Here is a 27,079-nt window from a genome sequence, read left to right as displayed (position 1 = left end):
TACTTATATATATATATCTTATTTAAAACAATATGCAAAGTTATAAAGAATATATATGTCTTTTGATTCATCATCATATTAGTTAGAGAGCATTTGCATGTCATTATATGCTTTACGTTAATTTATACACAAAATGATTTTGATTCAGCTCAATCCGTTCAAAAATGTGCAGTATGTCTTTAATACATATATCCCTTCAAATATTTAAATCCTTCATATATGCCAATCTCATTAGTGTCTTCCAATAAACTTGGGATATCCACTGTTTATCCATGAGTTTGAAAAGGCAGTATGTCTTAGATAAGATAGATATATCACAAACGTCACTTAACTTTTTATATATTTAAACTAAAAATTGAAAAAAAAAATTAATCAAAAGATATATAACATTTTGGAAAGCACATTAATGTCAATTTTAAGTTACAATATCATAAATGTCACTCTACAAGTTTTTGAGTTTTTCATGTGCGCTAAACATAAAATTAAAGGGGATGAATATGTAACCACAAACTTTGGAGAATATTATTTATATGGAACTCAATTCACTATTAAAATTTTATTATTTTTAGTATGTAAATGTTACAATCTCGTTGTGTTTGGCACGTGCGTTGTGGTTCGAAATTGAACCGGACACTGTCCGGTCTGGGTCGCACCCACCTACCAACCTAATCCCGAACCGGGGTGGTTGGGTAGCATCCAAAGTCGACGATCACCCTCTCCGTCATCGGCTCCTCTATAAATCGTAGCCTCACAACACTTCCCCCTCGCACACTTCCATTTTGCTCCTCGCCGCTTCGCACGCTGCCGAGCTCGCGTTCGCTTGCTGGGAACAGGGAAATGGCCTGCGAAGGGGTGCTTCTGGGGATGGGGAATCCCCTCCTCGACATCTCTGCCGTCGTCGACGACGAGTTCCTCAGCAGGTGAACCTATCCTTCCATTGGATCTCTTCTTTTGTGGTGCCTTTTGGCCTTTTCCTTTCGTTCAGCATAGATATCGCTCTCTGATCCGATCTTGGCTCATTGTCCCGCGGATCCCAACTCTTCTTGCCGTTCTGTGTTCCAGTATTGTTGTTCTCGAGCGTATTGAGATCTGACAGCTAACTTTGGTCAAGGATCTGGTGAAACTTAAACCTTTCTGTGAGATCTGCCTTGTCTTTGATGTTGAATCATTTGTCGGGTTGTTGTTTGGGGTTTTTTGTATTGTAAGAAAGCACTCTTATATTTGGATCTTGCTCTGTGGAGGTGATTGGATTTTTTTATGTTCGTGCCGTTTTGCAAGATTGTGTGATATGGTTCGTTCTTTTCTCGGAATGTGATTTGTTGTTGATGGAAGCTGTTTCCTCGTCGTTTGTTTTGTGCCTTGTTTCTCCTCGTAAAACTGGAAATTTCGTGTGTTTTGGATTCCCCAGCATGTTTTCCTTGATTATTTTAGCTCTTTGTTTGCAGTACAGAGCTAATACTTCCTAGATCTTTTGACATGTATTGTGTTGCTTTTAGATCATGGTTATTGGATGCATTATTTGTTGCAATTTAACATTGAGTTGTTAAGGGTTTTTTTTTTCTGATCGTAAATACATAAATCTCTTTTACTTTTGCAAATACTTAAATTTCTCATTGTCATCTTAACGACCTGGAAAGCCCAATCCAGATCTAAACCTCCTTATACGGTCGCACAACTGATTTTTGTATCTGGATACTATTAACGACAAGTTCATTATTTTGTATAACGCAATACCTTATATAGTAAGATCCTAATTTTTTGTCTCACATGTGAATATTTGTACTTTATGTGATTTCTTCTTTTTTCTTTTTTTGGTAAATGGTAAGTGGTGAAGGCAGGGCTTGATTCCAAGACCTTGCTATTAAGAGTCAAGGTCCTTATCAACTAAGTTAGGTGATGCATCTGTCTCATTAAGCCTGTAAGGCATCTGTCTTTTGGTGCTTTTGATACTTTTTAAGTGTATAAATGATCGTGTCTAATATGAAATTAATCAGAAAAATTTTTCGGTTTTTTGTTAATCTTAAGATTGTTCAAGTTATGAAATCATCAGTAAAACCTTTAACTTAAGATCTACAACCTTAGAAATGTAGCACTATATTACAACTTACGATGGTCTACATCGTGAAATTAAGCTTGAATAACTTCATACTGTTCAAATCATTCCAATTGTGGGTTTGGAAATGGCTTGATTGACATTTACATGACTCATTGATGCGAGTTAAAACTTATTTTCTTCTACTTTATCTGATCATTGCTACTGTAATCATGTAGGCATGCTTGCATTACTTTGATGCGGTTTTCACTGTTAACATGTTTCTGCCTTGCCCTACTTGTAGATTCAACCATTTCTCTGTTTGTATATCATTGTTACATAATATAATCTTTACGTAGATGATTGAATTTTTCATTATAATTTATTTGGGTTTTGGGGCGTTTTTCATGCCAAACACTGTTTGTCAACATATTTTGTCTTTGTTGTGTTCTATAATTGTATGTTTCTGCTCTGATCATAGATTCAGTTTGGTCAGATTGTGTTACTTTGCACTGAGTTCATAGATCATATTGCTAGTGTATTTATTTTTATACTTTTTTTGCTTATTTTTTTTTGAAAGATCTGGTTCTTATACTCTAGTGCACCTTTTCCACTTCTTTCCCCATCCAAAACTGAATTGTGATATTCTTTTTGATCAGCTAATTATTTATATATTTTGTGCTTGCAATAGTTCCCATGGCCAGTGCCTTACCAAAACATAGCCTTATTGGCATATAAACTGGACGTTGAACCCATTGCTTGTGAGTGTAACTTAGATTTCTGCTTTATGATTATGTAGACAGCTCTGATAAGGATCATTTGTGGGTTTAGCTTACATCTCTACTATATGATACTGTGGATGTATCTGATGTGAAGACATGTTTTCTTAATGTTTCAGGTTTGGCATTAAGTTGAATGATGCAATTCTTGCAGAGGAAAAACATTTGCCAATGTAGGTCTTTGTTACTCTTTCTATATTTTATCACATAACATATTATCTTCCATAAATAATTTTATTTTTTTCTTTTTTCTTTGTATAAGGGGCTTATTAATTACTGTAACTTCTTGATACTAGACTGAATTGAAGCTATTATAGCAGGGAACATGTCATGTTTATTATCATGAAATTCTTCCTTTTAAACTTTTGTATATATGATGATGCTAGCAACTTTTTAGTTTTTCATTTTTAATTTTGGTTCCTTTTGCTTTCAGAAAAATGTGAAATTTGCTTTTATTCTCTGTTTGGCTGTTTAACATGATGAGCTAAGTTTTGCCTGTTTGGACCAGGTATGATGAGTTATCTACAAAATACAATGTTGAATATATTGCTGGAGGTAATACATTGTGTTTAATCATAACAATTCTTTCCATAAGGATTATGTTAACATCTATGTTATTTTTTAACTGTATCTATTCAGGGGCTACGCAGAATTCAATCAGGGTTGCTCAGGTATACTTTATTGTCAAGTTATCACTGTATATAGCTTTATGGAAAAGAACTCATTACTTCATGCTTGTATAGTGGATGCTTCAAATTCCTGGTGCAACAAGTTATATGGGATGCATTGGAAAGGATAAGTTTGGAGAGGAAATGAAGAAGAACTCGAAAGCAGCAGGTGTTAATGTAAGTCTACCCTTTGTTCCTTTATGTTATCCTCCATTGTTGTTTGTATTTCTTCTGTATGATTCTTAAGTAAATATTGCTTCAATCTTTATTTCACAGGTTCATTACTATGAGGATGAAACTGCCCCCACTGGTACATGTGCAGTCTGTGTTGTTGGTGGTGAGAGGTGAGTTCATGATTCTCCCCTTATTTAAATTTACTACATATATGGTAAGGAATATCTCTTGCATGATAGGTGACTGATTATTATGTGTCCATATCTTATTCTTCTCTAGTGTGGAATTTGGATGTGTTTTTATGATATACTTTTTCTTGTGCATACATGCTGCTGAATTTTATGGCAAAAGGTTGTGCATTGCCTGCATATATCTTTCTATCATTTGTGACCTGTAATTTTTTTAATTTTCAGAGTCTAGTTTGGGATGATTGCAAGACCACCTTGATTCTAGCACGGCATTCATTTTTTCACTTTTCACATTTAGTTTTATCAAGTCATTATGTGTATCTGCTGTAGTTGTCTTTCTGATGCCATCTTTTGATGATGAACAGGTCCTTAGTTGCTAATTTGTCTGCAGCGAATTGCTATAAAATCGAACACCTAAAGAGACCAGAAAACTTTGCATTGGGTAAACTTGTCTTGAGCCTGTATTTTCATAATGCTTCTTTTGGTGCTTATATCATGCACAAGTGATGTATTGTAATGCACACAACTGAATTCTCATTGAAGTTGAGGGATAGATACCTTCTGTCAAGAAATATTAATCACATGTGTTGGTGTGCGGACAGGCCACTGCCGTACAGGCAGGCTGGTTTTCTACTTGTTACCTGTGTGCATAATTAACCTTTTCTTTCTGGCTGCCGGTAAACTTAGTCTATGCCATTGTCATCTAATCATCATCAGCTTTTCAGCATATATGCTAGGGTATCCATTGCTAACACTTCAAGCATAACAATATTCACAAACAGCCTTACTACAAGAGTATTTCTAATTTGGTTTTGATAGAAGGTTCAATTTTTATTATTATCTTTGACCACCTTTTTCAATCTAGCCTAATATCTAAATATTGATCCAATTCATTTGGAACTTTTTCCTAGCAAATGGAAAAGTTGAGATGATTACCAAATGTTTAGGCACTACCTTCTAGAATTTCTTTGGTTTTATCAAGGTATACACGGTTGAACTCATGAACATTTTATGGATTATAATAGAATCCAAAGCCAAAGCCATATCTGGACTAAAGGCTACTTTCCCTGCTTAAGTTTTCCTATATTTTCAACTGCTTTTATGATTGTTAAACTATGAGAATAATACATTAGTTTTGGTCTTGTGACAAGTAGTTTTTGTGTAACTATGACAGTTGAAAAGGCCAAGTACATTTACATAGCTGGTTTTTTCCTCACGGTGTCTCCTGATTCTATTCAACTTGTAGCTGAGCATGCTGCTGCCAATAACAAGGTACATCTTCATGTTGGCTACGAGAAACTTCATGTTGGCCATGAGGCTTTTTCTTTATTCATTGACATATTTTTATTTTCCAAACATTCCATGTCTATAGGTGTTCATGATGAACCTTTCTGCTCCTTTCATCTGTGAATTCTTCCGAGGTGTTCAAGAGAAAGCTCTGCCGTGAGTGTCATCCCCTCTCCAAGTGTCATCTGATATTTCTGTCAACAATTTTGACTGATGAGTTAATTCACCTGTACATCATTGCCCTTTCACAATATAACACTATTATTTGCATTCTTAAAAGGCATGCAATCTATATACACCAAATTCAGTTTTTATAAGTCATTGATGAAACTGTTTACTTTCCTATTTATTATACTGACCCATGCTTTAGCGATATCTCCCAAAGATCACATGGTCACTTACATGGAAATTATGTACTATTTTAATTTTCAGGTATGTAGATTATGTATTTGGGAATGAAACTGAAGCAAGGACCTTTGCAAGAGTTCGCGGTTGGGAGGTAACAATCTTTCATTTTGCTTGTACTAGCTTATGGTATCAATCATGCCTGACTGGTTCTAATACTCAGACTGAGAATGTTGAGGAGATTGCTTTAAAGATCTCAGCATTGCCAAAGGCATCAGGAACTCACAAAAGAATTACTGTTATCACTCAAGGTTGTGATCCAGTAGTTGTCGCTGAGGATGGAAAGGTTAGATTTCTTAATCATCACAATGCAGTTCACAAAGTGGTGCATTCAATCTACTAGAGAAAATACCATGCAATGCTAAGGCGTGTAAAAACAATTGCAATAAATCAATATAAGATTATCAATTAACAGAAAATATGTTTAAAATGTAGCACAATTATTTGATTGAGACATTGCATACTCAGTCTTTATGAGCAAAGTAGGATGATAAGAGAAGAGAGAATACTGAAAGAAGAGATGAACTTATTCAAATCATATGCCAATGCAAACAAAATGTGACCTGTAGAAAATGTATCCTTGTAATTTGGAAATTTAATATCTCAAGATTTTTCCTTTTATATCTAAAACATGTACTATAGAAAACAGATAAGCAATAATGGAAAAAAGAAAAACAAATATTACAGAGAAGAAAATTCAGAATTTTCAATATGTATATATGTATGTGTATATGTATATATGTGTATGTATGTGTGTGTGTGTGTATATATGTGTGTATATATATATATTCTAATAGGAGTCTCAAAATGTTTCAGAATTTTCAATTTTCTCAATGGATATCCAAAAAAAAAAAGAAATTTATCAATCATTTTGTTCTTTTTTTTTAATCTGCAAGTGTCCTTTCTTCAGAGGACTTTTCTACTGTTTTTAGGTCAAACACTTTTGCTTATCTAATGTAGTATGGATTGGATGGAAACAAAAACCTGTCATTGAGTTTCATCATTGAGGCTGTATATGCACCACCTTTGCTCCCCGAAACTCATCCGGTGTCTTGTTCTTCATTCCAGCATTGATTCTCCACTTTTTTTGCAGTACATTTTTTTCCAGATTCCCTCATTTTGAGCTAGGTCCCAACACTAAGAAAGTTGTCTAAAGACTGTCTCTGGATCAAATTAATTTTTTTATTACAAAATTTGTGATTCTTTTAACTTGTTCTAGTGATTAAATCTTCTCCAGATTCCCCCAAGACAAGTTATAAACATCCTTGTTGGTTAAAATAGAAATTTTACTGAAAATAAACCTGATTGATAGCCAACCCCCATACTAGAAAGTTATTAGCCATAAATGACCAATAATAGTCTTGAGATGAGTTCACTTCAATTTATAAGTTCACAAAAGCAAGTAGAGATGTACAAGTTTGAAGTACAAAGGAACCTTTTGATTTTATAAACTTGAATATTTTAATAGATAAGAACACCAATTTTAATTTTAAATTTTTAGTATGATTTTTAGATTACTGAAATATAAAATTTTAATAGATAAGCAAAATATTGATTCTGTTATATTTTCATTTCTTCAATTTTCCTGAAATTTTGTAAGAAAAAAATCAACCAGAAACCATACTATAAAAACATTTCATTCCAACAGTGAAACCTTCAATGCTTGGTTTCAGAATAATTAAGAGTTGATTTGTTGATATAATGGTTCTCTTTCTGTTATTATGCATATTTGATATAGTTCCTGAAACTTGTGTTTCTATTGGATGTCTTTCCTCTTGATGCCTAAATACAACTCAACTAATGCACTGTAGCTGACACCTCGCAGACCTTAATATACTTTTTTTATACCCCTAATGATTTTTGCCTTGACATTGTTAGGCATGGCTATACCACACAAACTGCTTCCGTTTTCTTCTGAGTTCAATTCTTATGTATTTTACAATTATTCAAATCACCCCACAGATTGAACTGTGTTAGTTGCTTGGGGTATGGCCTCAAATCCTTTGACATCTTTTCATCTAATATTTTTGGGTACAATATTCTCACGATTAGCTAGGTATGTTCTAAATAAATATGAGAAAGGAATATGAGGTTTTGTGCTGGCACTTATTAGTCATCTATGATTACAACATGAACTTTGTAATTCATCTATCTGCTATATGCTATTCTGCTTCTATAAACAATCTGTTAGTGATTTCTTTCATTCCATCCTGATAACAGGTGAGATTGTTCCCAGTGATCCTATTGCCAAAGGAGAAGCTGGTTGATACCAATGGTGCAGGTAATTGTTTTTCCCTTGAGTTAAGAACCTCATCCATCAACATGCAAGTTCTGTATCTTGTTTATTAAGTTGAACATACTATTTTCTCAAAATGAACATTTTAGGTTTAGAACCAACAAGATATATCAGTAAAAATTGAGGCATTAGTTTGATGGAATTTGGCATCTCATCCTACTGATTCTGGATGCAACAACATCCCAACCACTGGGTCTGCTGTATGGAGCCTCTCTTATTTTGCTATGTTAAGGGCATTGAAACAAAAGATGATCAAGTTTCATGATACTGCTGCTTAATTTTTAACCAAATCCAACAAGGAGTCCACCCAATTATCCTTGATTTGGTCCACCATTGCTTTTGTTCTAATTTCTGGACTTGCATTGTGAAGGTGATGCATTTGTTGGAGGATTCTTGTCCCAGTTGGTTCAAGAAAAGAGCATCGAGGACTGCGTAAGAGCCGGTTGTTATGCCGCAAATGTGATAATTCAGAGGTCAGGCTGCACTTACCCAGAGAAGCCTGATTTTAAGTGAACCTCCCTGGTGGTTTTGCCGCAGCAAACTATGCCAGTCATCGATCCTACCTTTTATTTTTCAGAATGATAATAATGTCTATCCCTTATGCTGTTTTGTGTTTCCAAACTGGTTACTGTCATTCGGCTGCCATTATTAGATGATGGTGAGGGCAATATTTTCCAAATTTTCAGGCATTATATTTCCCTATCAAGCAATCATTATTCATCGGTGCATTGTACTAGCATTTTTGTTGCTTTATCATGGGACTAATATCTAATCATTAAGAGAATCTTTATCTATTTTGTGGCTGCTCTTAAGTAAATTATTGCAGTTAGTCCACTTGAAAGCATTTTATTGTCTACAAGTCATTTACTGCATGTGTACGTGTAACTAAAATCTTTCATGCTTAAAATTTTTTATTTAAATCCGGAATTGCACGTCACAATTGGATATATATATATATAAACACACGCTCGTTTTGGATATATATATATAAGCAAAATTATGCATCATTGAAGTACCTCTCAGATGTCTTTTCATGTTCTTTGTTCTTAGATGTCTTTATGGATTGGTTAATCATTGAATTCGAGCTCGCTCCTTGCCCTTTTGGTCATAAGCTTCACGTCAGTCTCTTTATTATTGTGTTTCTATTATTATTATTATTATTATTATTGTTATTATATTTCCTTTTCTCCACTTGCATACTTTGATTTAGGATTGGACGCACTTAATTTTGCTTTGGATGAAGAATATAGACATCTTCTATTACCAATTTCCTAAGAATATTCTCTATTAAGGTCTCGTAAGATTTAAATTAATAATATATATATATTTTCTGATTCGAAGAACATAATTTTAGAAAGACAGGTATCCATAAACCGAGAAAGTAATTGACGATTTTGAGAGAAAGAAGCGGCCAACGGCCCGTGGCACAACTCGTCGGTCCGCCGCGGCTCAATCACAATCACCGGACGGCCGCATTTCCCTGTCCTCCCTTCTCTCCGCTCCTGCCCTCATCCTTACCGCCCTCCTCGCCTGCAGCCTCCGCCTCTCCTCCCTCCCCGACGGCGATCCTGACGTCCGCTCCCTCCTCCACCGCCTCTCCTCCTTGCCCCCCTCCTCCTCCTCCTCCTCCTCCTCCTTCTCCTCGTCGCCCCCTTCCCCTCCTCCTCCCCCCGCTGCCCGCCGCCGCACCCCCTTCATCCACCTCACCCGCCTCGGCACCTTCGACGACAACGGTCACTTCACCTCCTCCTTCGTCTCCGCCGCCGGTAACACCTCCCTCCTCGCACTCTTCCTCCGTGGCAACGGTTCCATTGGGCTCCAGAGTTCCTTCAACCGAGTCAAGATTAGGATTCCTGACTATTCCCCATCCTCCCCCTTCCTCTTCTCCTTCCCCTTCCTCTTCTCATGATGTCACGACTATCCTTTACCTTCTTACCCTCCTCTCCTCCACCCACGCCCTTGCCATCATGGGCTTCATTCTCGCCTACACGTCCGCCTTCGGCGCCGTCTTCTTCTCGACTGTGGCCTTCCACCTTCGGAAGCCGGTCTCCGTCACGGAGACCATCTATTCCGGCGCTCGGTTGGGGATGTGACGGCTCACGCAGTTCGTGTTCTGGAGGTGGGCCGCGAGGGACGCCATCGTCCAGTTCTTGTGGATCTGGTTCTTTGCCGATGTCCGAGACCAGAATGTGCTCTTCATGCTCTTCGTCAAGGTCAAGCTTATGCCTTTCTTCCTCTCGCCCTTGAACCCATGGCCTGGGTCACACGATGAGGCTCTCCTGGGGTTCTTTTTTGCGAGGGCTTTGGTGGATGCAGTGGTGTCGCTTGTGTTTGCTGTCATCCCGTGGGTGGAGATCATGGACCATGATTTATGCCGACGAGGGCAGGATGTAGTGAAAGAGGGGTTATATATGATATCACTCATGCCAACACAGGCCATCTCAATCAAATTCTTGGAAACACTGGTTTGTGGTTATCTGGGCAGATGGATGGCGACGATGGTTGGCTGGAAGCTATTTGTGGCAACTTTTCTTTCACTTGTACAGGTTTACATCAGTGCGGTTTGGTTGGTCTTCGATTTTGCAGTAAGGTGAAAAGATGGAGAATTAATTGGCCAGCAGTTTAGGGCAAGCGATTTGGAGGATTATCTCAATGGCCTCAGATGACCTGGAACTGTGGAACTGGTTGCATGGTTTGTTTTTTCCAGCTCCCTACATTGCTTTGACATGACTGCGAGGTACTACTGTTGCCTCTTCCAATAATTTGTTGTTATAGAACTGCCCTTTTTGTGATTCCTTGTCTTTTTATGCCGTGTTGTTGCGCCTGAGTTTGTCATTGAGGGTGATCTGAATTCAAATGTACAGTTCTTGGGGAAGGTTTACTTGTACACCATCTTGTGCATTTAAGGTGTTGTTGGTTATGACATCTATAGCTGTTAATTTTTGGTCTATTGATCTGAGTCAGACAGTTGAAGATCTAAAACTGTAGCATTTTGTTGCCATGCAGCTTTATGTGTTCAGCTAGGGCTCGTCTAATATGTAATTCTGTACTTTAGTTGACTTGAAGATACTGCTGATTTATGTATTTTTGGTGTATTTCCATTCCATTGTTGGCTTTGGCAGCAACTGAGCGATGGGAAGTATTGGATTTTTTTTCCTATTTTAGTAGAGTGTTGTTGTTTCAAAATTTCAAGTTCTATAGCAACCTGCTGTTGGGTGGAAAAGTCCAGGGTAGCAGAAATCATTGGTGTCAATTTCATATTTGTCTGCAACATCCATGAAATACTTCAGTGTAACGAATGTTGAATCAGGGAGCCATCGCATCATGTTTGTTTGTTTTGGCTCTCTCCGTCTTTAGAAAAACTAGAAGGTACTCGGATTTCGATAATTTTCAACTTGTGTTAAATTGGTTTCTAATTTCTACTGAGATACACTTGGGATATCTGTTCTTAAATAAAGTCAGGTTATGATTTTGTGGTCCGAATTAGTTTTAATTGGCCAGACTAATCAATTTGCTGTTAGGTCTATGGGTTTGGCTGAGCCAGGCTGATCTGAACACTTATTTTCTTTGTTTGAATCATACATAGTATCACACAACAGCTGAGGTGGGAGGAGATGTCTTGAGTCCATGACTCTTCTTTTTTTCCTTCCACCACATCCTTGTGATGTTGGGGTAATTTGTTGTGAGCATCCCATGCTGATGCCCTTGTCCCACAATCTCATGGTCCCTTTAGTTTGTAATATAAACTTCTATCTAAATCTTGTTTATCCATGGCAGACTAAAGTATAACTGTCAAACAACAAGATAATATAATCTTGAGGCTCACACTATTGTTACCATATTCAGAATGTAAACATTAATGTAGTTCCAAAAATTAATTATGTGAGTGATTGTGGACTAATATCTGTAGTGTTTGAAATAAGTGATGACTTTGGTTGGCAGGTTTTAGGAAATAAGGATGAGGTGAAGTGCAGGTAGTGGTTATGTGTTCTGTTTTTTCACAGAAGTACCTTATGCTTTGGGGTATCTTTGAAGAGACTCCTCATATTAACTCTTATGCTTCTTCTCCTTTCCCCTCTTATGCCACCCTCTCAACTCACCTCTGGGAGTAGCGGTGACTAAGTTAGTTGGAGGTGGAGCAAGACTGTTGCATGCTGCAAACTGGTTGTCACTTTTAGCATGCACCAACTGGCCCATCATTAACATTTCCATTGAGGTCACTAACACACCATACATCCGTGTCTTAGTCAATAGATTTTGCGTCCTGCCATATTATGGTCTAAGTTTTGGCCCACAAATTGATCCAGTTTATGAACTCTTTTAGCATGCACCAACTGGCCCATCAGTAACATTCCCATTGAGGTCACTAACACACCATACATCCGTGTCTTAGTCAATAGATTTTGTGTCCTGCCATATTATGGTCTAAGTTTTGGCCCACAAATTGATCCATGTTTATGAACTCTTTAATTTCAAACCTATCTCACTTGAGTTGTTCAAGATCTAACTAAAAGACCGATATTTATGAACTCTAATTATGAAACATACCTTATTTGAATTGTTCAAAATATAAGGAAATTAGCTGAATAATTGGAATTAATAAATAGTTAATAATGGACTAATATAGTTCCTAGTACACACCATATTGACCTCTCTAGCATAGAGTGAGAAAAGCACTAGATCTTTTTACATTAGAGAATATTACTTGTTTCTAAACTCAGTTTAATGTCTTAATCTACACTTGATCTAAAATAAACAGAATACGAAGCTCCAGTTTTGATTGGATTAATCAGAATATAGTGCATGAATAGATATTGCATTATGTTATAAAGATGTGCAATGTTTGCATATGTTTTATCTATATGTGAATCTATGTGAATCTCTTATCTTGTTCAGGTTGCAATATGCAAATATGCATAATTTCCTGATTGTTACTATACATTACTTCCCTGATGGTATAGATTTTACAAGATTGGAACTACTAGTCAAAAATCTTAGTATTGATTGAATATCAATGATAGTAGCAAATATACAATGTGATCGACCAATAACTGCTGAAACAGTATCCAGTTTGAATGACACACCTGAATGGATCAATTCAATGTTAGATATAACTTTTCTAGGTCATAGGTGTGGCCTTTCAGATATTTCTGTTTAGATCTTAAAATCCTGCAACCAATTCTTACAAATAGCAGCAATTGAGAAGAGGAAAGGTAATTGAGACAAATTAATTGTTAGCAGCAAAACCAAACCTTTGGTTTTTCTCCGAAGTGAAATTGTACGGATGGCATTGGTTTTGCTCTAAAGTGACATTGTACAGATGGCAATGAAAATGTTCTCATTGAATGATTTGTAGAGCTTTGAATTGGGTTGAAATTGATACTCTTCATGAACTTGATTAAGCAACACTGGAAATAAGGGATGCTCAAGGAAGATGACCCTGATGGTGAACTGGCACTTCTCCCCCGTATACACTACCATGTTGTTATGGACAAACTTCGAAACATGATGTTTGATGTAATGCTTATGTATGTCCGTGACTTTTGGTATGTTCATGCTTTGCACAGCATGTAGAGGGACGACCGAAGGCTTAATAGTCCCATTTTAGTTAGGTTTGGTGGTCGCTTTAGACTTTTAAATAAAGGTTGTGTCATGTGGACACTTGTGAGAGATTTTGGGTCTGTAATGGATCATTTTGACCCTTTGTTGTGCAACTATTCAGAGCTTGTAAAGTCTGTTTGTAATTTGCATTGTCTATGAAGTGTTTCCTGGAATGTTTGCTTGTGGATCCCGAGTGAGGCATTTTCTCTCACCCGTTTTCTCTTTTGTGGGTCCTAAGGGACCATAGGAGGCTTTGGGGAGGCTGACATTTGCGGACGGACACACAAGGGTGCCGCACGACTCTAAGTCCGTGACAGATGGTATCAGAGCGGGACAAGCACTCATAGAAACACTTCGCATGCAAACGTGGGAGACCTAGCGGGGCTGCGTTGAGGGCAGTCAGCACACGCACGACCGTTTGGGGGAAAACGAGCATTGAGATGTAGGGAAAAGGAGTCGCTCGGAGGAGCGAGTATCTGAGATTGCATTCAGAGGAATGACCAACCCTTCGCGCAAGAGGCACCACGAGAACAAGCAAGCTTGGAAAAATGTGGAGCGCACAAAGGTTGGGATGGCTGAGTTTGAGCTACGGCTTAACGTTGACAACTATACTTGATGGTGCTCAAGGCAAGCGAGGCGCTTTGACACGGACATAGCTGGTTTTGCCTAAGTCGTGCGGCACCCTCGCGCGTCCGTCCGCAAAGGTCAGCCTCCCCGAAGCCTCCCATTGTCCCTTAGGACCAACAAAAGAGAGAACGGGTTAAAGAGAACGCCTCAATCGGGATCCACAAGCAAACATGTTCGAAAAACACTTCATAGACAATGCAAATTACAAACAGACTTTACAAGCTCTGAACAGTGGCACAACAAAGGGTAAAATGGTCTATTACAGACCGAAAAGCTCTCGCACGTGTCCACATGACACAACCTTTATTTACAAGCCTAAAGAGGCCACCAACCCAACTAAAATGGGACTATTAAGCCTTCGGCCGCCCCTTTACATGCTGTACAAGGCATGGATATGCCAAAAGACACGGACATACATAAGCATTACATCAAACACCTTGTTTAGAAGTTTGTCCGTGATATTCTCCCCCACTTATTCCTTCGACGTCCTCGTCGAAGCCTTTGTGAACACTGCAACTCTTCGCCTTTGTTGAGTCTTCAATCTTCTGCTCCAGCTGCAATGCGCCTCCTGGCTCCCAACTGCTCTCCGCTGCTGTTTTTGAGTCGTCGAACCCTTGATCCGCCATGCTGCTTCAACTCGCCAATGACTCTGACTCTGGTGTGGGGTTGGCTGAGTTGTGTTGATCCTTGTTGATTCCTGCGGATCTCCCAGATGAAGGAAAAGACCATTCTTACTGCGCCAGTTTCTCAAAATTTCCACATGCTGCTTGAACTGGGTGGATGCTTGTTGGAGCTTTAACGAGCATCGCCTCGCAAACTTCTGAAGTTTTGGGTCCTTCCTCCACAAAATCTGCTCATTGACTCTTTTTTCAGTTAGTTGTCACATCCAAGTAGGTTCGCATCACTTCCGCTTTCGATTGGCATTTCGTTGGGAAATGAAGCGGACAATCTACTCTCAGTAGCACTGATCACCGTTGGTGAGGATTTGACAACTATTGTCTTCCATTATCCTCGAAGGGTCTTTGAACTTATTCAGAGCTCCTCTGCTGGATAAATAAGAGAACTGGGGTACTCGGTTTCGCCCATTCTCTTAAGAGTTGAGAAGGCAAAGGTTACTTGACTTCGCCCGCCTCCTCGAGGTTGTACTTCATGCATTGAGCTGGTTACTGGCCTTCACCTGCTCTTTGCTCACACTTCTGAAGTACTTGAAGTGTTTGCACTCCATGCGTTGAGTTAGCTACTGTGATTCACCTTCTCAATGCCATTGAACTTCTGGAATGCAGGAAGTTTTCACCCCAACTTGGAGTAATTCTCTGATAGATGAGGTCGCCTCTGGGATTGTACCGTCTTCTCCATCAACCCTGCCGCCTACTCCACTGAGTAGCAAAGGTACAACACCGCGTACTGCCTGCTTCGTTCCTTGGTCGTGCACTCTTGCATGACCCGAAGTCCTTCACTTACGGCTATCTTGATGAGAAACTTGTTGACACCGGTCTTACGAAGTTTCTTGGCCTCTGCCCTTCAGCCTTGTCTCGGTACTTGGAGATTGCCTCTGCATGCTCCACCTCCTCGGCCCCTTTCACGACCAAGCACTCTCCCTCCGTGAGAGCAAGGGATCAATGACTTTCACGGAAGTCCCGCCTCTGCGGTACCATGGCGCTGCCATGCCCATGGCCCTACTATCCGTCTCCTCGCATCTGTATCTCTTTTCTTCACGATCAGTAGATATGTCTCCGTGGCACTCCTCTGAGTCCACCTCCATTTTGACTGATGCTTGATTTTGGGTAGCTAAGTCCCGCTGGACTCGTCGTCGCTTCCTCGCCCCTTTCGACCCCCTGCTTCAACACCTCTGTGTTCTCCAAGCAGTCCGTTTGGTCGATGGAAAGACAGACTGCAACTCCCATGCATGGCCTCTGCCATCACGTTGTAGGGTTTGCACCGATTCTGTTCTCCTTAGCTTCCTTGGTAGCAACGTTCGCTTACTCGGCCTTGTCCTCTGACTTGCCGGGCTCCCTTAAGCGAATATGAGCTCTGGAGCAGTCCAACTCTCCAGCTGCTTCGATCATACCTCTGCATGATCAAGTTCCTCCCATGGAACTCACTGGTACTTGCATTCGAACTTTTCCCTTGGTGGAACCCAGCCCCCATATGCTGATGACCAAGGTTTTCATCCGATGCAAAATTCGATGCACGCACGGAAGTCCCGCCTCTGCGGTACCATGGCCTTCACTCCTTGAATCCATAGCCCTTCTTGCCGTCATGTTGTTCACCGAAGTGGAGCTCCCAGTAGCTCCCGATCATACCTCCATATGATCCAGTCCCTCCCGGGACTCTATTGTGTGTATCGCATTGCCACGAACTGTTCCACCACGATCCGCTGCACCATGTCGCCTCCTGGTGACATCTCCATTGCATTCTGATCCTTGTGGAATAAACTCGAATTGTGAACCCTCCATGTGTGGCCTCTGCCAATACATCGCAGGGTCTCCTCCACCTTCGATTTTGTTCGCTCCTTTGGCAATTGACTTTCATCCACCCACTCTTGGGTCACACCTAGATGAAGCACCGCTCTAGGATAGTCCGTCGCCTAGTAGCTCCCGAAGTCCACCGACTTCACTGTAATTTGTGCACCATTGTCTAGATCCTGGGCCTCTGCTCCTACCAGCACAATCTCCGCTGCGCACCGCTTCCTTCATAGCAACTCGAATAGCAACACTGTGGCATATTCTTCAAGAGTACCCGCCTCTGCGTCCTCTTGCCCCGTGCTAAGGCCTTCTGAACCCAACTTCGCCTCCGCAAATTGAGTCGCCTTAGTTCCTCCATCAAATGCTTCTCCGAGATAAGGTGCATGTGCCCCGAAGCTCCCTTCGTCTTTGGCACCATGCAAGATGAGTCCGCTCCGTCAGAATGAAGGACTCATGGAACAACATGATCCTACTATTGCCTCTGCAAGAGTTCATGTCCTTGACCTCTGTCTAAGGAAAGCACTGTGCCTCTGCTCCACGTTCCAACTTCTATGCTGGCTCCCTTCATGCGGCTTGGGTACTTCGCCAAGTTACGCCCAAGTTGCTCCGCTCCTCGTTTTTGCATTGAGTCGATGGTGGCCCTCGTGCCCACCATTCCACGGGTCAGCCCTCCCTTGAGTTCGATCTCCACATCGACTCCAAGTGTGCATTCATTTAAGTTACTTTAGGTCACTCCCCCACTTGATCTCGCAATGCATCCACCAATGCATTCTCTCGAGCGAGATCATGCGACAACTCCTCACCGCTTGCTCAGTCCATCGAGCTTCGTGGAGTTGTTGTTTGTTGAGGTACTCCTCCTCAACATGTGAGGTCCGTCTCACATGATTCTCCCTCTGGAGAGCCGGGACTTATCCCTACTGGATAACTATCCCATTGGAGCAACATCTCTCTTCGTTTTAGAGACCACCATCCCCTTGGACTACTCCGATCTGCTGAACAAACTGTGCACTGTTCTGCCTCCTGCAAACGCACTTGCTAGATTGCGACTCCATGTCAATACAGCCCCCGCTGCACCCCTCAAGGCCTAGCAACATGCTGAACTCGTTACACACTTTAGCCTCCGACGGACGTATCCTTCAAATGCCGAAGAGAAAGTTTCAATGCTCCATGGCGCCGAGTTTCGGTCGCCTTGGGATGGCCACGAACATTCCGTCGTCCGCATACAAGCCCATGCATGAGTACCAAATTCTTCGAGTTAGCAATTCCCCTCACCTCTGTGAGCTTTGCATAACTCTTTTGGTCGTTGAGCAACTCATTCCACCTTGCATGGTCTCATTCTTGCCAAGCGCCTCGCTTGCCTAGAGCACCATCAAGTATAGTTGTCAACGTTGAGCCGTAGCTCAAACTCAGCCATCCCAACCTTTGTGCGCTCCAAATTCTTCCAAGCTTGCCTGTTCTCGTGGTGCCTCTTGCGCGAAGAGTTGGCCATTCCTCTGAATGCCAATCTCAGATGCCCGCTCCTCTGAGCGACTCTTTTCCCTACATCTCCATGCCCGTTTTCCCTCAAACGGTCGCGCGTGTGCTGACTGCCCTCAACGCAGCCCCGCTAGGTCCCCCACGTTTGCATGTCAAGTGTTTCTATGAGTGCTTGTCCCGCTCTGATACTATATGACACGGACATAGCTGGTTTTGCCTAAGTCGTGCGGCACCCTCGCGCATCCGTCCGCAAAGGTCAGCCTCCCCGAAGCCTCCCATTGTCCCTTAGGACCAACAAAAGAGAGAACGGGTTAAAGAGAACGCCTCAATCGGGATCCACAAGCAAACATGTCCGAAAAACACTTCATAGACAATGCAAATTACAAACAGACTTTACAAGCTCTGAACAGTGGCACAACAAAGGGTAAAATGGTCCATTACAGACCGAAAAGCTCTCGCACGTGTCCACATGACACAACCTTTATTTACAAGCCTAAAGAGGCCACCAACCCAACTAAAATGGGACTATTAAGCCTTCGGCCGCCCCTTTACATGCTGTACAAGGCATGGATATGCCAAAAGACACGGACATACATAAGCATTACATCAAACACCTTGTTTAGAAGTTTGTCCGTGACAGCTTGGTAAAGGATGATACTATGCAAGGTGGAATGAGTTGCTCAGCGACCGAAAGAGTTGTGTAAAGCTCATAGAGGTGAGGGGAATTGCTAACTCGAAGAATTCGGTACTCATACATGGGCTTGTATGCGGACGATGGAATGTTCGCGACCATCCCAAGGCGATCGAAACTTGGCGCCATGGAGCATTGAAACTTTCTCTTCAGCATGTGAATGATACGTCTGTAGGAGGCTAAAGTGTGTAACGAGTTCAGCATGTTGCTAGGCCTTGAGTGGTGTAGCGGGGGCTGTATTAACGTGGAGTCGCAATCTAGCAAGTGTGTTTATAGGAGGCAGAATAATGCACAGTTTGTTCAGCAAATCAGAGTAGTCCAAGGGGATGGTGGTCTCCGAAACGAAGAGAGATGTTGCTCCAACGGGACAGTTATCCAGGAGGGATAAGTCCCGGCTATCCAGAGGGAGAATCATGTGGGACGGACCTCACATGTTGAGGAGGAGTACCTCAACAAACAACAACTCCACGAAGCTCAATGGACTGAGCAAGCAGCGAGGAGTCGTCGTATGATCTCGCTCGAGAGAATGCATTGGTGGATGCATTGCGAGTTCAAGTGGGGGAGCGACGCAAAGCAACACAAATGAAGGCACACTTGGAGTCGATATAGAGATCGGACTCAAGGGAGGGCTGACCCGTGGAATGGTGGGCGCGAGGGCCACCATCAATTCAATGTAAAAACGAGAAGCGGAGCAACTTGGGTGTAACTTGGCGAAGTACCTAAGCCGCATGAAGGGAGCCGACATAGAAGATGGAACATGGAGCGGAGGCACAGTGCTTTCCTTGGATAGAGGTCAAGGACATGAACTCTAGAGGTCGAGGACATAAACTCTTACAAAGGCAAGAGCAGGATCATGTTGTTCCATGGGTCCTTCATTCTGACGGAGTAGACTCATCTTGCATGGTGCCAAAGATGAAGGGAGCTTCTGGGCACATGTACTTTATCTCGGAAAAGCATTTGATGGAGGAACTAAGGCGACTCAATTTACGGAGGTGAAGTTGGGTTTAGAAGGTCTTGGCACGGGGCAAGAGAACGCGGAGGCGAGTACTCTTAAAGAATATGCCACAGTGTTGCCATTCAAGTTGCCATGAAGGAAGCGGTGCGCAGCGGAAATTGTGCTGGTAGGGGCAGAGGCCCAGGATCCAGACAATGGTACACTAATTGCAACGAAGTCGGGAGACTTCGGGAGCTACTAGGCGACGGACTGTCCTAGAGTGGTGCTTCGTCTAGCTGTGACCTAAGAGTGGGTGGATTAAGGTCGATTGCCAAAGGAGCGAACAAAATCGAAGGTGGAAGAGACCCTGCGATGTATTGGCAGAGGCCACACATGGAGGGATCACAATTCGAGTTCATCCCACAAGGATCAGAATGTAATGGAGATGTCACCAGGAGGCGACATGGTGCAGCAGATCGTGGTGGAACAGTTCGTGGCAATGCGATACACATGAATGAGTCCCGTGAGGGACTAGATCATACGGAGGTATGATCGGGAGCTACTGGAAGCTCCACTTCGGTGAACAACACGACGACAAGAAGGGCTATGGATTCAAGGAGTGAATGCCATGGTACCGTAGAGGCGGGTCTTCCGTGCGTGCATCGAATTTTGCATCGGATGAAAGCCTTGGTCATCAGCATATGAGGGCTGTGTTTCACTAAGGAAAAAGTTCAAATACAAGTACCAGTAAGTCCTATGGGAGGGACTTGATCATGCAGAAGTATGATCGAAGCAGCTGGAGAGTTGGACTGCTCCAGAGCCCATATTCGCTTAAGGGAGCCCGACAAGTCAGAGGATAAGGTCGAGTAAGCGAACGTTGCTACCAAGGAACCTAAGGAGAACAGAATCGGTGCAAACCCTACCACGTGATGGCAGAGGCCATGCATGGGAGTTGCAATCTGTCTTTCCATCGACAAAAAGGGAGCTGCTTGGAGAACACAAAGGTGTTGAAGCAGAGGGTCGAAAGGGGCGAGGAAGCAACGACGAGTCCGGAGGGACTTAGCTACCCAAAATCAAGCATCAGTTAGAATGGAGGTGGACTCGGAGGAGTGCTACAGAGACATATCTACTGATCGTGAAGAAAATGGATGCAGATGCGAGGCGACGGATAGTAGGGCCATGGGCATGGTAGCGCCATGGTACCGCAGAGGCGGGACTTCCGTGAAAGTCATTGATCCCTTGCTCTCATGGAAGGAGAGCGCTTGGTCGTGAAAGGGGCCGAGGAGGTGGAGCATGCAGAGGCAAACTCCAAGTACCGAGACAAGGCTAAAGGGTAGAGGCTAGGGAACTTCGTAAGACCAGTGTCAACAAGCTTCTCATCAAGATAGCCGAAAGCGAAGGCCAGTAACCAGCTCGATGCATGGAGTACAACCTCGATGAGGCGGGCGAAGTCAAGTAACCTTTGCCTTCTCAACCCTTAAGAGAATGGGCGAAACGGAGTACCCCAATTCTCTTATCTATCCAGTAGAGGAGCTCTGCACAGGTTCAAAGACTCTTCGAAGATAATGGAAGACAATAGTTGTCAAATCCTCACCAACGGTGATCAGTGCTACTGAGAGTAGATTGTCCGCTTCATTTCCCAACGAAATGCCAATCGAAAGCGGAAGTGATGCGAACCTACTTGGAAGTGACAACTAAGTGAAAGAAGAGTCAATAAGCAAATTTTGTGGAGGAAGGACCCAAAACTTCAGAAGTTTGCGAGACGATGCTCGTTAAAAGCTCTAATAAGCATCCACCCAGTTCAAGCAGCATGAGGCATTTGAGAGACTGGCGTAGTAAGGATGGTCTTTTCCTTCATCTGGAGGATCCGCAGGAATCAACAATGATCAACACAACTCAGCCAACCCCACACCAGAGTCAGAGTCATTGGTGAGTTGAAGCAGCATGTCGGCTCAAAGGTTCAACTACTAAAAAAAAACAGCAACGAAGAGCTGCTGGGAGCCAGGAGGCGCATTGCAGCTGGAGCAGAAGATTGAAGACTCAGCAAAGGCGAGGAGTTATCGTGTTCACAAAGGCTTTGACGAGGACGTCGAAGGAATAAGTGGGGGAGAATGTCACGGACAAACTTCGAAACAGGATGTTTGATGTAATGCTTATGTATGTCCGTGACTTTTGGTATGTTCATACTTTGCATAGCATATAGAGGGACAACCGAAGGCTTAATAGTCTCATTTTAGTTGGGTTTGGTGGCCGCTTTAGACTTGTAAATAAAGGTTATGTCATGTGGACGCTTGTGAGAGATTTTCGGTCTGTAATGGACCATTTTGACCCTTTGTTGTGCAATTGTTCAGAGCTTGTAAAGTCTATGAAGTGTTTCTTGGAATGTTTGCTTGTGGATCCCGAGTGAGGCATTTTCTCTCACCCGTTTTCTCTTTTGTGGGTCCTAAGGGACTATGGGAGGCTGACCTTTGCGGACGGACACACAAGGGTGCCGCACGACTTAGGCAAAACCAGCTAAGTCCATGACAATGTGGCCTTTGGGTTGGAATGTTCTCATCTTCAGTGCTAGTTAAAATTAGTCAATTGAGACACAACATTTCACATCGAAGGAGTCTCCGTATATTTTTATATTCATTGTGAGAAATGGCTAGTTCAAAACAATTATCTTATATATTGATAGTGCCCTGTGCCCTGGAGCACTCCATGAGTATGAATGACAACTTAGTATTGAATAATAACTAGCGATGACTGTGAAGCCTGTTCTTAAGTTTCAATGGTTGTATGGGAAAAAAATAATACTCTATGAGAGCTAAATGATCTGTGTGTGTTTCTGTTAGTCGAGGTAAGCTCTTGAAGCATTAACTCGATGTTGCTACTAGATGCAGAAAAGTGTATCAAATGTTCTAGAGCTTAGGACCGTAACTGCTATTTGTCTTCATTGATAAGACTCCAAAGTTAGATCAGGACATAGTGCTCCTCAAAATGATCCAAGTGTCGATACCACACTTTGGCAAGGCTAAGGTATCAAAGGAGAAAGTGATAGGGATCTATTCATTGGTTTGGGTGTATCATTCAATTGGAAAGAGGTGGGGACTTCACTCACCATTTGTCTTCTGTGCTTCTTATGAGAACTAAACCTCATTTGTCAAATATGTACTTCGGTCAATCAGTGGAAAGTGAATTGCATTTTTGTTTTCATCTGCTGAACTGTATTTTGCATGCACTTGTGTTGGGAATTGGCCATTGTACCACCACAATATTTCCTATTTGCTACATTTGCCTTTGCCTTGCTTGTGTTTGAAGTCGATCTCATTCAGGTTGTTGGATATCAAAGGTTTGATGAAACATTTTACTGCAGAATATTAATTGAGATCCATGGCTATTCAAAGAAAGTCTCAAAATTTCTGTTGATGTTGCAGTTTGCATCGTGGGAAACTCCATTTGAGCATGCAAAATGCTCGCATGAGTAGAAATATGTAAATAATTGGCTCATCGACAGATGGTCTTATTATCTTCGTTTATTCATCATTCTCTTTTTTTTTGTCAATGTGGGACTGTAACTGTGGGTGGCAGTTGAATTACTTGGGGAGGTAAAGACACATTTTGAGCATTTCATATTGTATAACTAGGATTGATGATCTAGGTCATTGGTTCTCAAAAACTGGTCATATGACACTAATAAAATCCTGATGTTGTATAGGTACAGAACATCGACGAGGAATTGTCTCTAGAACGGTTTGATAATCCTTGTATAGAAAGTATTTGTTACTTTTGACGCTTAGCATTCTGTGTATCATACATAGCATTACAATGAGAGTAAGTATCAATCAATTATGGATTACTGTTTGTACATAGGTCATCAGGTACACAGGTCATCAGGCTTCCGATTGAACATGATAATCTTGCAGGAGCAGGATGGGTTGCTCATCTATACATGAGACTTGAGATCTTGCAGGTTCTGCAAGTCTCCTTTTACTCCAGATCTGCTCAACTACTCTCTTGTTTTTTTACTCAGCACATGGTAAGCCTCAGCTCAGATTGAAAAAGGATGAGTAACAAATTGGAGCATGAGCTGCTTCCTTTGACTTTTGAGTGAATGCTGCGGAAGATTTAAGTAGGTTGAGTATGGAATTGCATCAATTTGCAGAAAATTATAATTTAATCCTTGCAGAGCAGTAGTAATGATGGTATCGTTCTCTCGTTGTTGCAGGGTCTGTTTTCAAGTTATACCCCCAATCCCAGGAGAAGTATACCAGCAAATGTACAAGTAGTAGACCACCCAAGAAAAATTCCTTTCGTTATGAGCGTCGATCTTCCTCTTGTGATGGGCTGGATTCCCTGCAAAGTGCATCGATCTTCCTCCAGTAACTTGGATGTTCAACCTATGTTAGTGAGCGTTAATTCTACTCCTATGTTGCTGTAATTGTCTGGTCTTTAATTTGAGTGCTAAAATCAAGAGAGCATAAACATTCTGTCCATACCATAAATCAAGAGTGCTAAAGTCAAGAGAGCATAATTTAGTAATGATGGCTACTCCTATTGGAGGGACTGTTGGATTTCTCATTGATTGGAATACCAACAATCCACAAGTCTAGTCTTTTTCATCCCATAAACATTTTGTCCATACCATAGTTTAGTTTAGAGATTTGTGTTTATGAATTTGAAGTATGATATACATGAGTATGTACATATGTGGAAATCTTCTTCGGAATAGTCTATTATTTTATAGCTTCATAATTTTCCTTGGTTGGATAGGGGGGATTTTAATTGCATTCTCAATTTCAATGATAAGCTTGATACCATAATTGTTTGTACTCATCGAACTTTTCTTCGATTCAGATGTTTATCTTCCTCTATTTGCCATTAATCACTGTCCCAACTTTGTTAGCTGTTTTAAATTGGAACATGAAAACTATTAAGTTGTTTTTATTTCAAAGTTTTGGAGTTAGAGTAATGTATTTTTTCCCAATCCTTGCATCATCATATTGATATTTTGAATAACTTAAGTAGCGTTAGGGGACCTTTAACCTTCTGGAATATGAATTATTTAGGTAAATATGATGATCATCTGATTTAAAACCTCGGGCCATGATTATGTTTTCCGAGAGTAAGGACTCTTTGAGTAATATGATTATGATTTAATATTCTAAACTTTCTTGTCTCTACTGAAGGTTTACGGCTTGAACAGATAGGTCTAAGGCTGACATTTGATGGTTCAGTGTGGGTGATCTGGACATTAGGCTTTATAATACTTTGGTTTCTACTCATAGGTGTAATCCCATTCAACATATTGGGGTGATGATAGTTATTTGTGATTCTTCTTGCACTAGGAATAAGTTTGAATCCTTGTAGGAGACTCTCAAACTCCATTTGGCCTTAAATTGAAATTTAGGGCTCTTACTCCTTTATGAGTCAAAGAGGTATCCCTAAATGGGTTTCTCTCTCCTTACCTATATATATTTGGTGATAACTTTTGATCATTTGTTTGGTGATGCTATTGTGCCGCAACATTCCATCAGATTATGTCATATAATGTGTAGTGATACTATTTTACTTGGATTTGTAGCCAACCAGAAGTCTTATGAATATAAGAGTGAAGCCTCTATGATTTATAGTTTGATTGTTGATAGATTATGGAACATTAAAAAAAATCAATGTTGTTTTAGTCCTTTGTGTGATAAAATTTATCTAATTAATATTTTTCTTAAATTTAATAGTGGCTTTTGATTTTGCCTAACAGTATATCTATGGTTACTGCCAGATCTGATTAGGCTTTTTTTGCTTCAATTTTATCAAAATAGCGGATTTAGTTTGATTGGGGAAATTAAAAACTCGATGTTAGTGTGGTTTTTTAGACTTGACATTAATGTAGATGATTTTTTAAGAACAAAAAAAAAATCGATGTTTGCCAACATTCCAAGTACTCTCCTCTAATCAGTTGCATAAAGCAATTACTTGTATTCTTTGCTCAGAAAATGATACTTGATGAGGATAGTAATTATGATAAGACTCGACTGACGTCAGATGATGCCTCCCGCCTCGATCGACGTGATAGCACCTAGTCAAACGGACCAGAACGTCGGTCGAGGCGCATTAACGCCTGCTCAGGCTCGGTTCTTCACGCCACGCCAACACCAGTGTCAGACGTTACCAGTCTGCCCCATGCAAGCGGGCACATCAGGAAACAGTAAGCTTCTCTATAAATACCCTCGCATTCTGAATGGGAAAGGGAGGGAGAAACATACACACAAAAAGACTTCTTCATCTGAAACCCCCGTCACATCATCTGACTTGATCGTCGAAGGGGTCGGGTCGAGCACCCCGGCCCGACCTTTGTGCAGGTGTGAAGTCGAAGGTCCCCGTCGGATGCGCAAGCGAGGAGTTCATGCCCGGAGGAAACGGCGACCCTGTCTCGATCGGACCACCGCACCCGACCACCTCAGCGGGCTCGAGGAATGCCCTACTGAGATCCCCGTTGTCTGGACCCGAACCGAGCCGCGTCAGCCCTTAGGCCATGGCTCAAGGTTGTTTCCCACAACAGATTGGCGCTAGAAGGAGGGCTCGGAATGTCGGGCGATCACCTCAGCGGGCAGATGAGCCTGCGGTTGAGAGGTCGCACCCGATTGGAGCCTCGGGGGAACATCCCTCGCACGGAGACCATCGTGACGAACACCCCGCCATGACCTCAGAATGATATTGGCGAATATTCAATGACCCGGGCTTGTCGCCGCCCGACGGTGCCCCAGTCGACTCAACACCCGTGTCATCCGAGGCCTTTCAGGACCTCGCCCATCAAGTCCGAGCTCTGATGGGTATGGTGCAAACCATTATCTTGCTCATTTCTCGTCCGGTGCATCCACTTGTGATCGAACCACTACGATAATGCAAGGCGCCCGTTCGGGCCCACACGACACTTTCGGAGCCCTCCACTTTGCCTCGGGTTCGATCGACCCCACTCGGGGATCCAGTGATGGCAAACCCGAGCGGCCGCCCGGAACCCAAGGCATTCTCTTCAGATTCTATGGACTCCCTGCGGGCCCAGTTGCGCTTCGTCAGCTAGCGACTCGACGAGGTGTAGAAAGAGGTTCGTAGGTCCAAGAGAGAGCTCGGGGAGGACGCACACCAAGGGTCTCCGTTCGTGCCCGAGATTCAAGATCAGACAGTCGCCCCAGACTTCCAGCTCCCCTCTCTGGACGCTTACGATGGCTCCACCGACCCAGCGGACCATGTAGCTGCTTTTCGCGCCCAGATGGCGCTATACGGAACCTTTGATGCTCTGATGTGCAGAACGTTTCCCACAACTCTGAGAGGGCCGGCCCATGCATGGTATGACGGCTTGAAGATCGGGACTATCGCCTCCTTTGACCAGCTCGTCAAGGACTTCGAGCTCCACTTCGTTGCCTATGCACGGCGGAAACCGTCCGTGGCATTGCTCATCGGACTCAAACAAAGGGAG

The 27,079-nt window shown here is 42.0% G+C and overlaps 1 protein-coding gene and 1 long non-coding RNA gene across 2 annotated transcripts; both read left to right on the top strand.

Annotated features, from left to right (window-relative positions):
* The first annotated feature begins 761 nt into the window (after positions 1 to 761).
* LOC135605119 (adenosine kinase 2) lies at positions 762 to 8,623 on the top strand. The gene is made up of 13 exons (XM_065094837.1): positions 762 to 920; positions 2,931 to 2,984; positions 3,320 to 3,366; positions 3,451 to 3,482; positions 3,555 to 3,656; positions 3,756 to 3,823; positions 4,207 to 4,283; positions 5,016 to 5,113; positions 5,214 to 5,284; positions 5,561 to 5,627; positions 5,697 to 5,819; positions 7,754 to 7,814; positions 8,200 to 8,623. Exons 1-13 carry the CDS (start codon positions 838 to 840, stop codon positions 8,340 to 8,342), a joined length of 1,026 nt encoding a protein of 341 aa, XP_064950909.1. The 5' UTR covers positions 762 to 837; the 3' UTR covers positions 8,343 to 8,623.
* Positions 8,624 to 19,523: 10,900 nt separating this feature from the next.
* Positions 19,524 to 24,211, top strand: LOC135605118 (uncharacterized). The gene is made up of 2 exons (XR_010484318.1): positions 19,524 to 23,737; positions 23,834 to 24,211. It is a non-coding gene; the product is annotated as an uncharacterized LOC135605118 (long non-coding RNA).
* The last annotated feature ends 2,868 nt before the right edge of the window (positions 24,212 to 27,079 follow it).

This window comes from Musa acuminata, chromosome BXJ2-2, assembly GCF_036884655.1.
Source record: "Musa acuminata AAA Group cultivar baxijiao chromosome BXJ2-2, Cavendish_Baxijiao_AAA, whole genome shotgun sequence".
Taxonomy (NCBI): domain Eukaryota; kingdom Viridiplantae; phylum Streptophyta; class Magnoliopsida; order Zingiberales; family Musaceae; genus Musa; species Musa acuminata.
The sequence above is the reverse complement of the archived record's forward strand: the minus strand, read 5'-3'. Positions and strand labels throughout refer to the sequence as shown.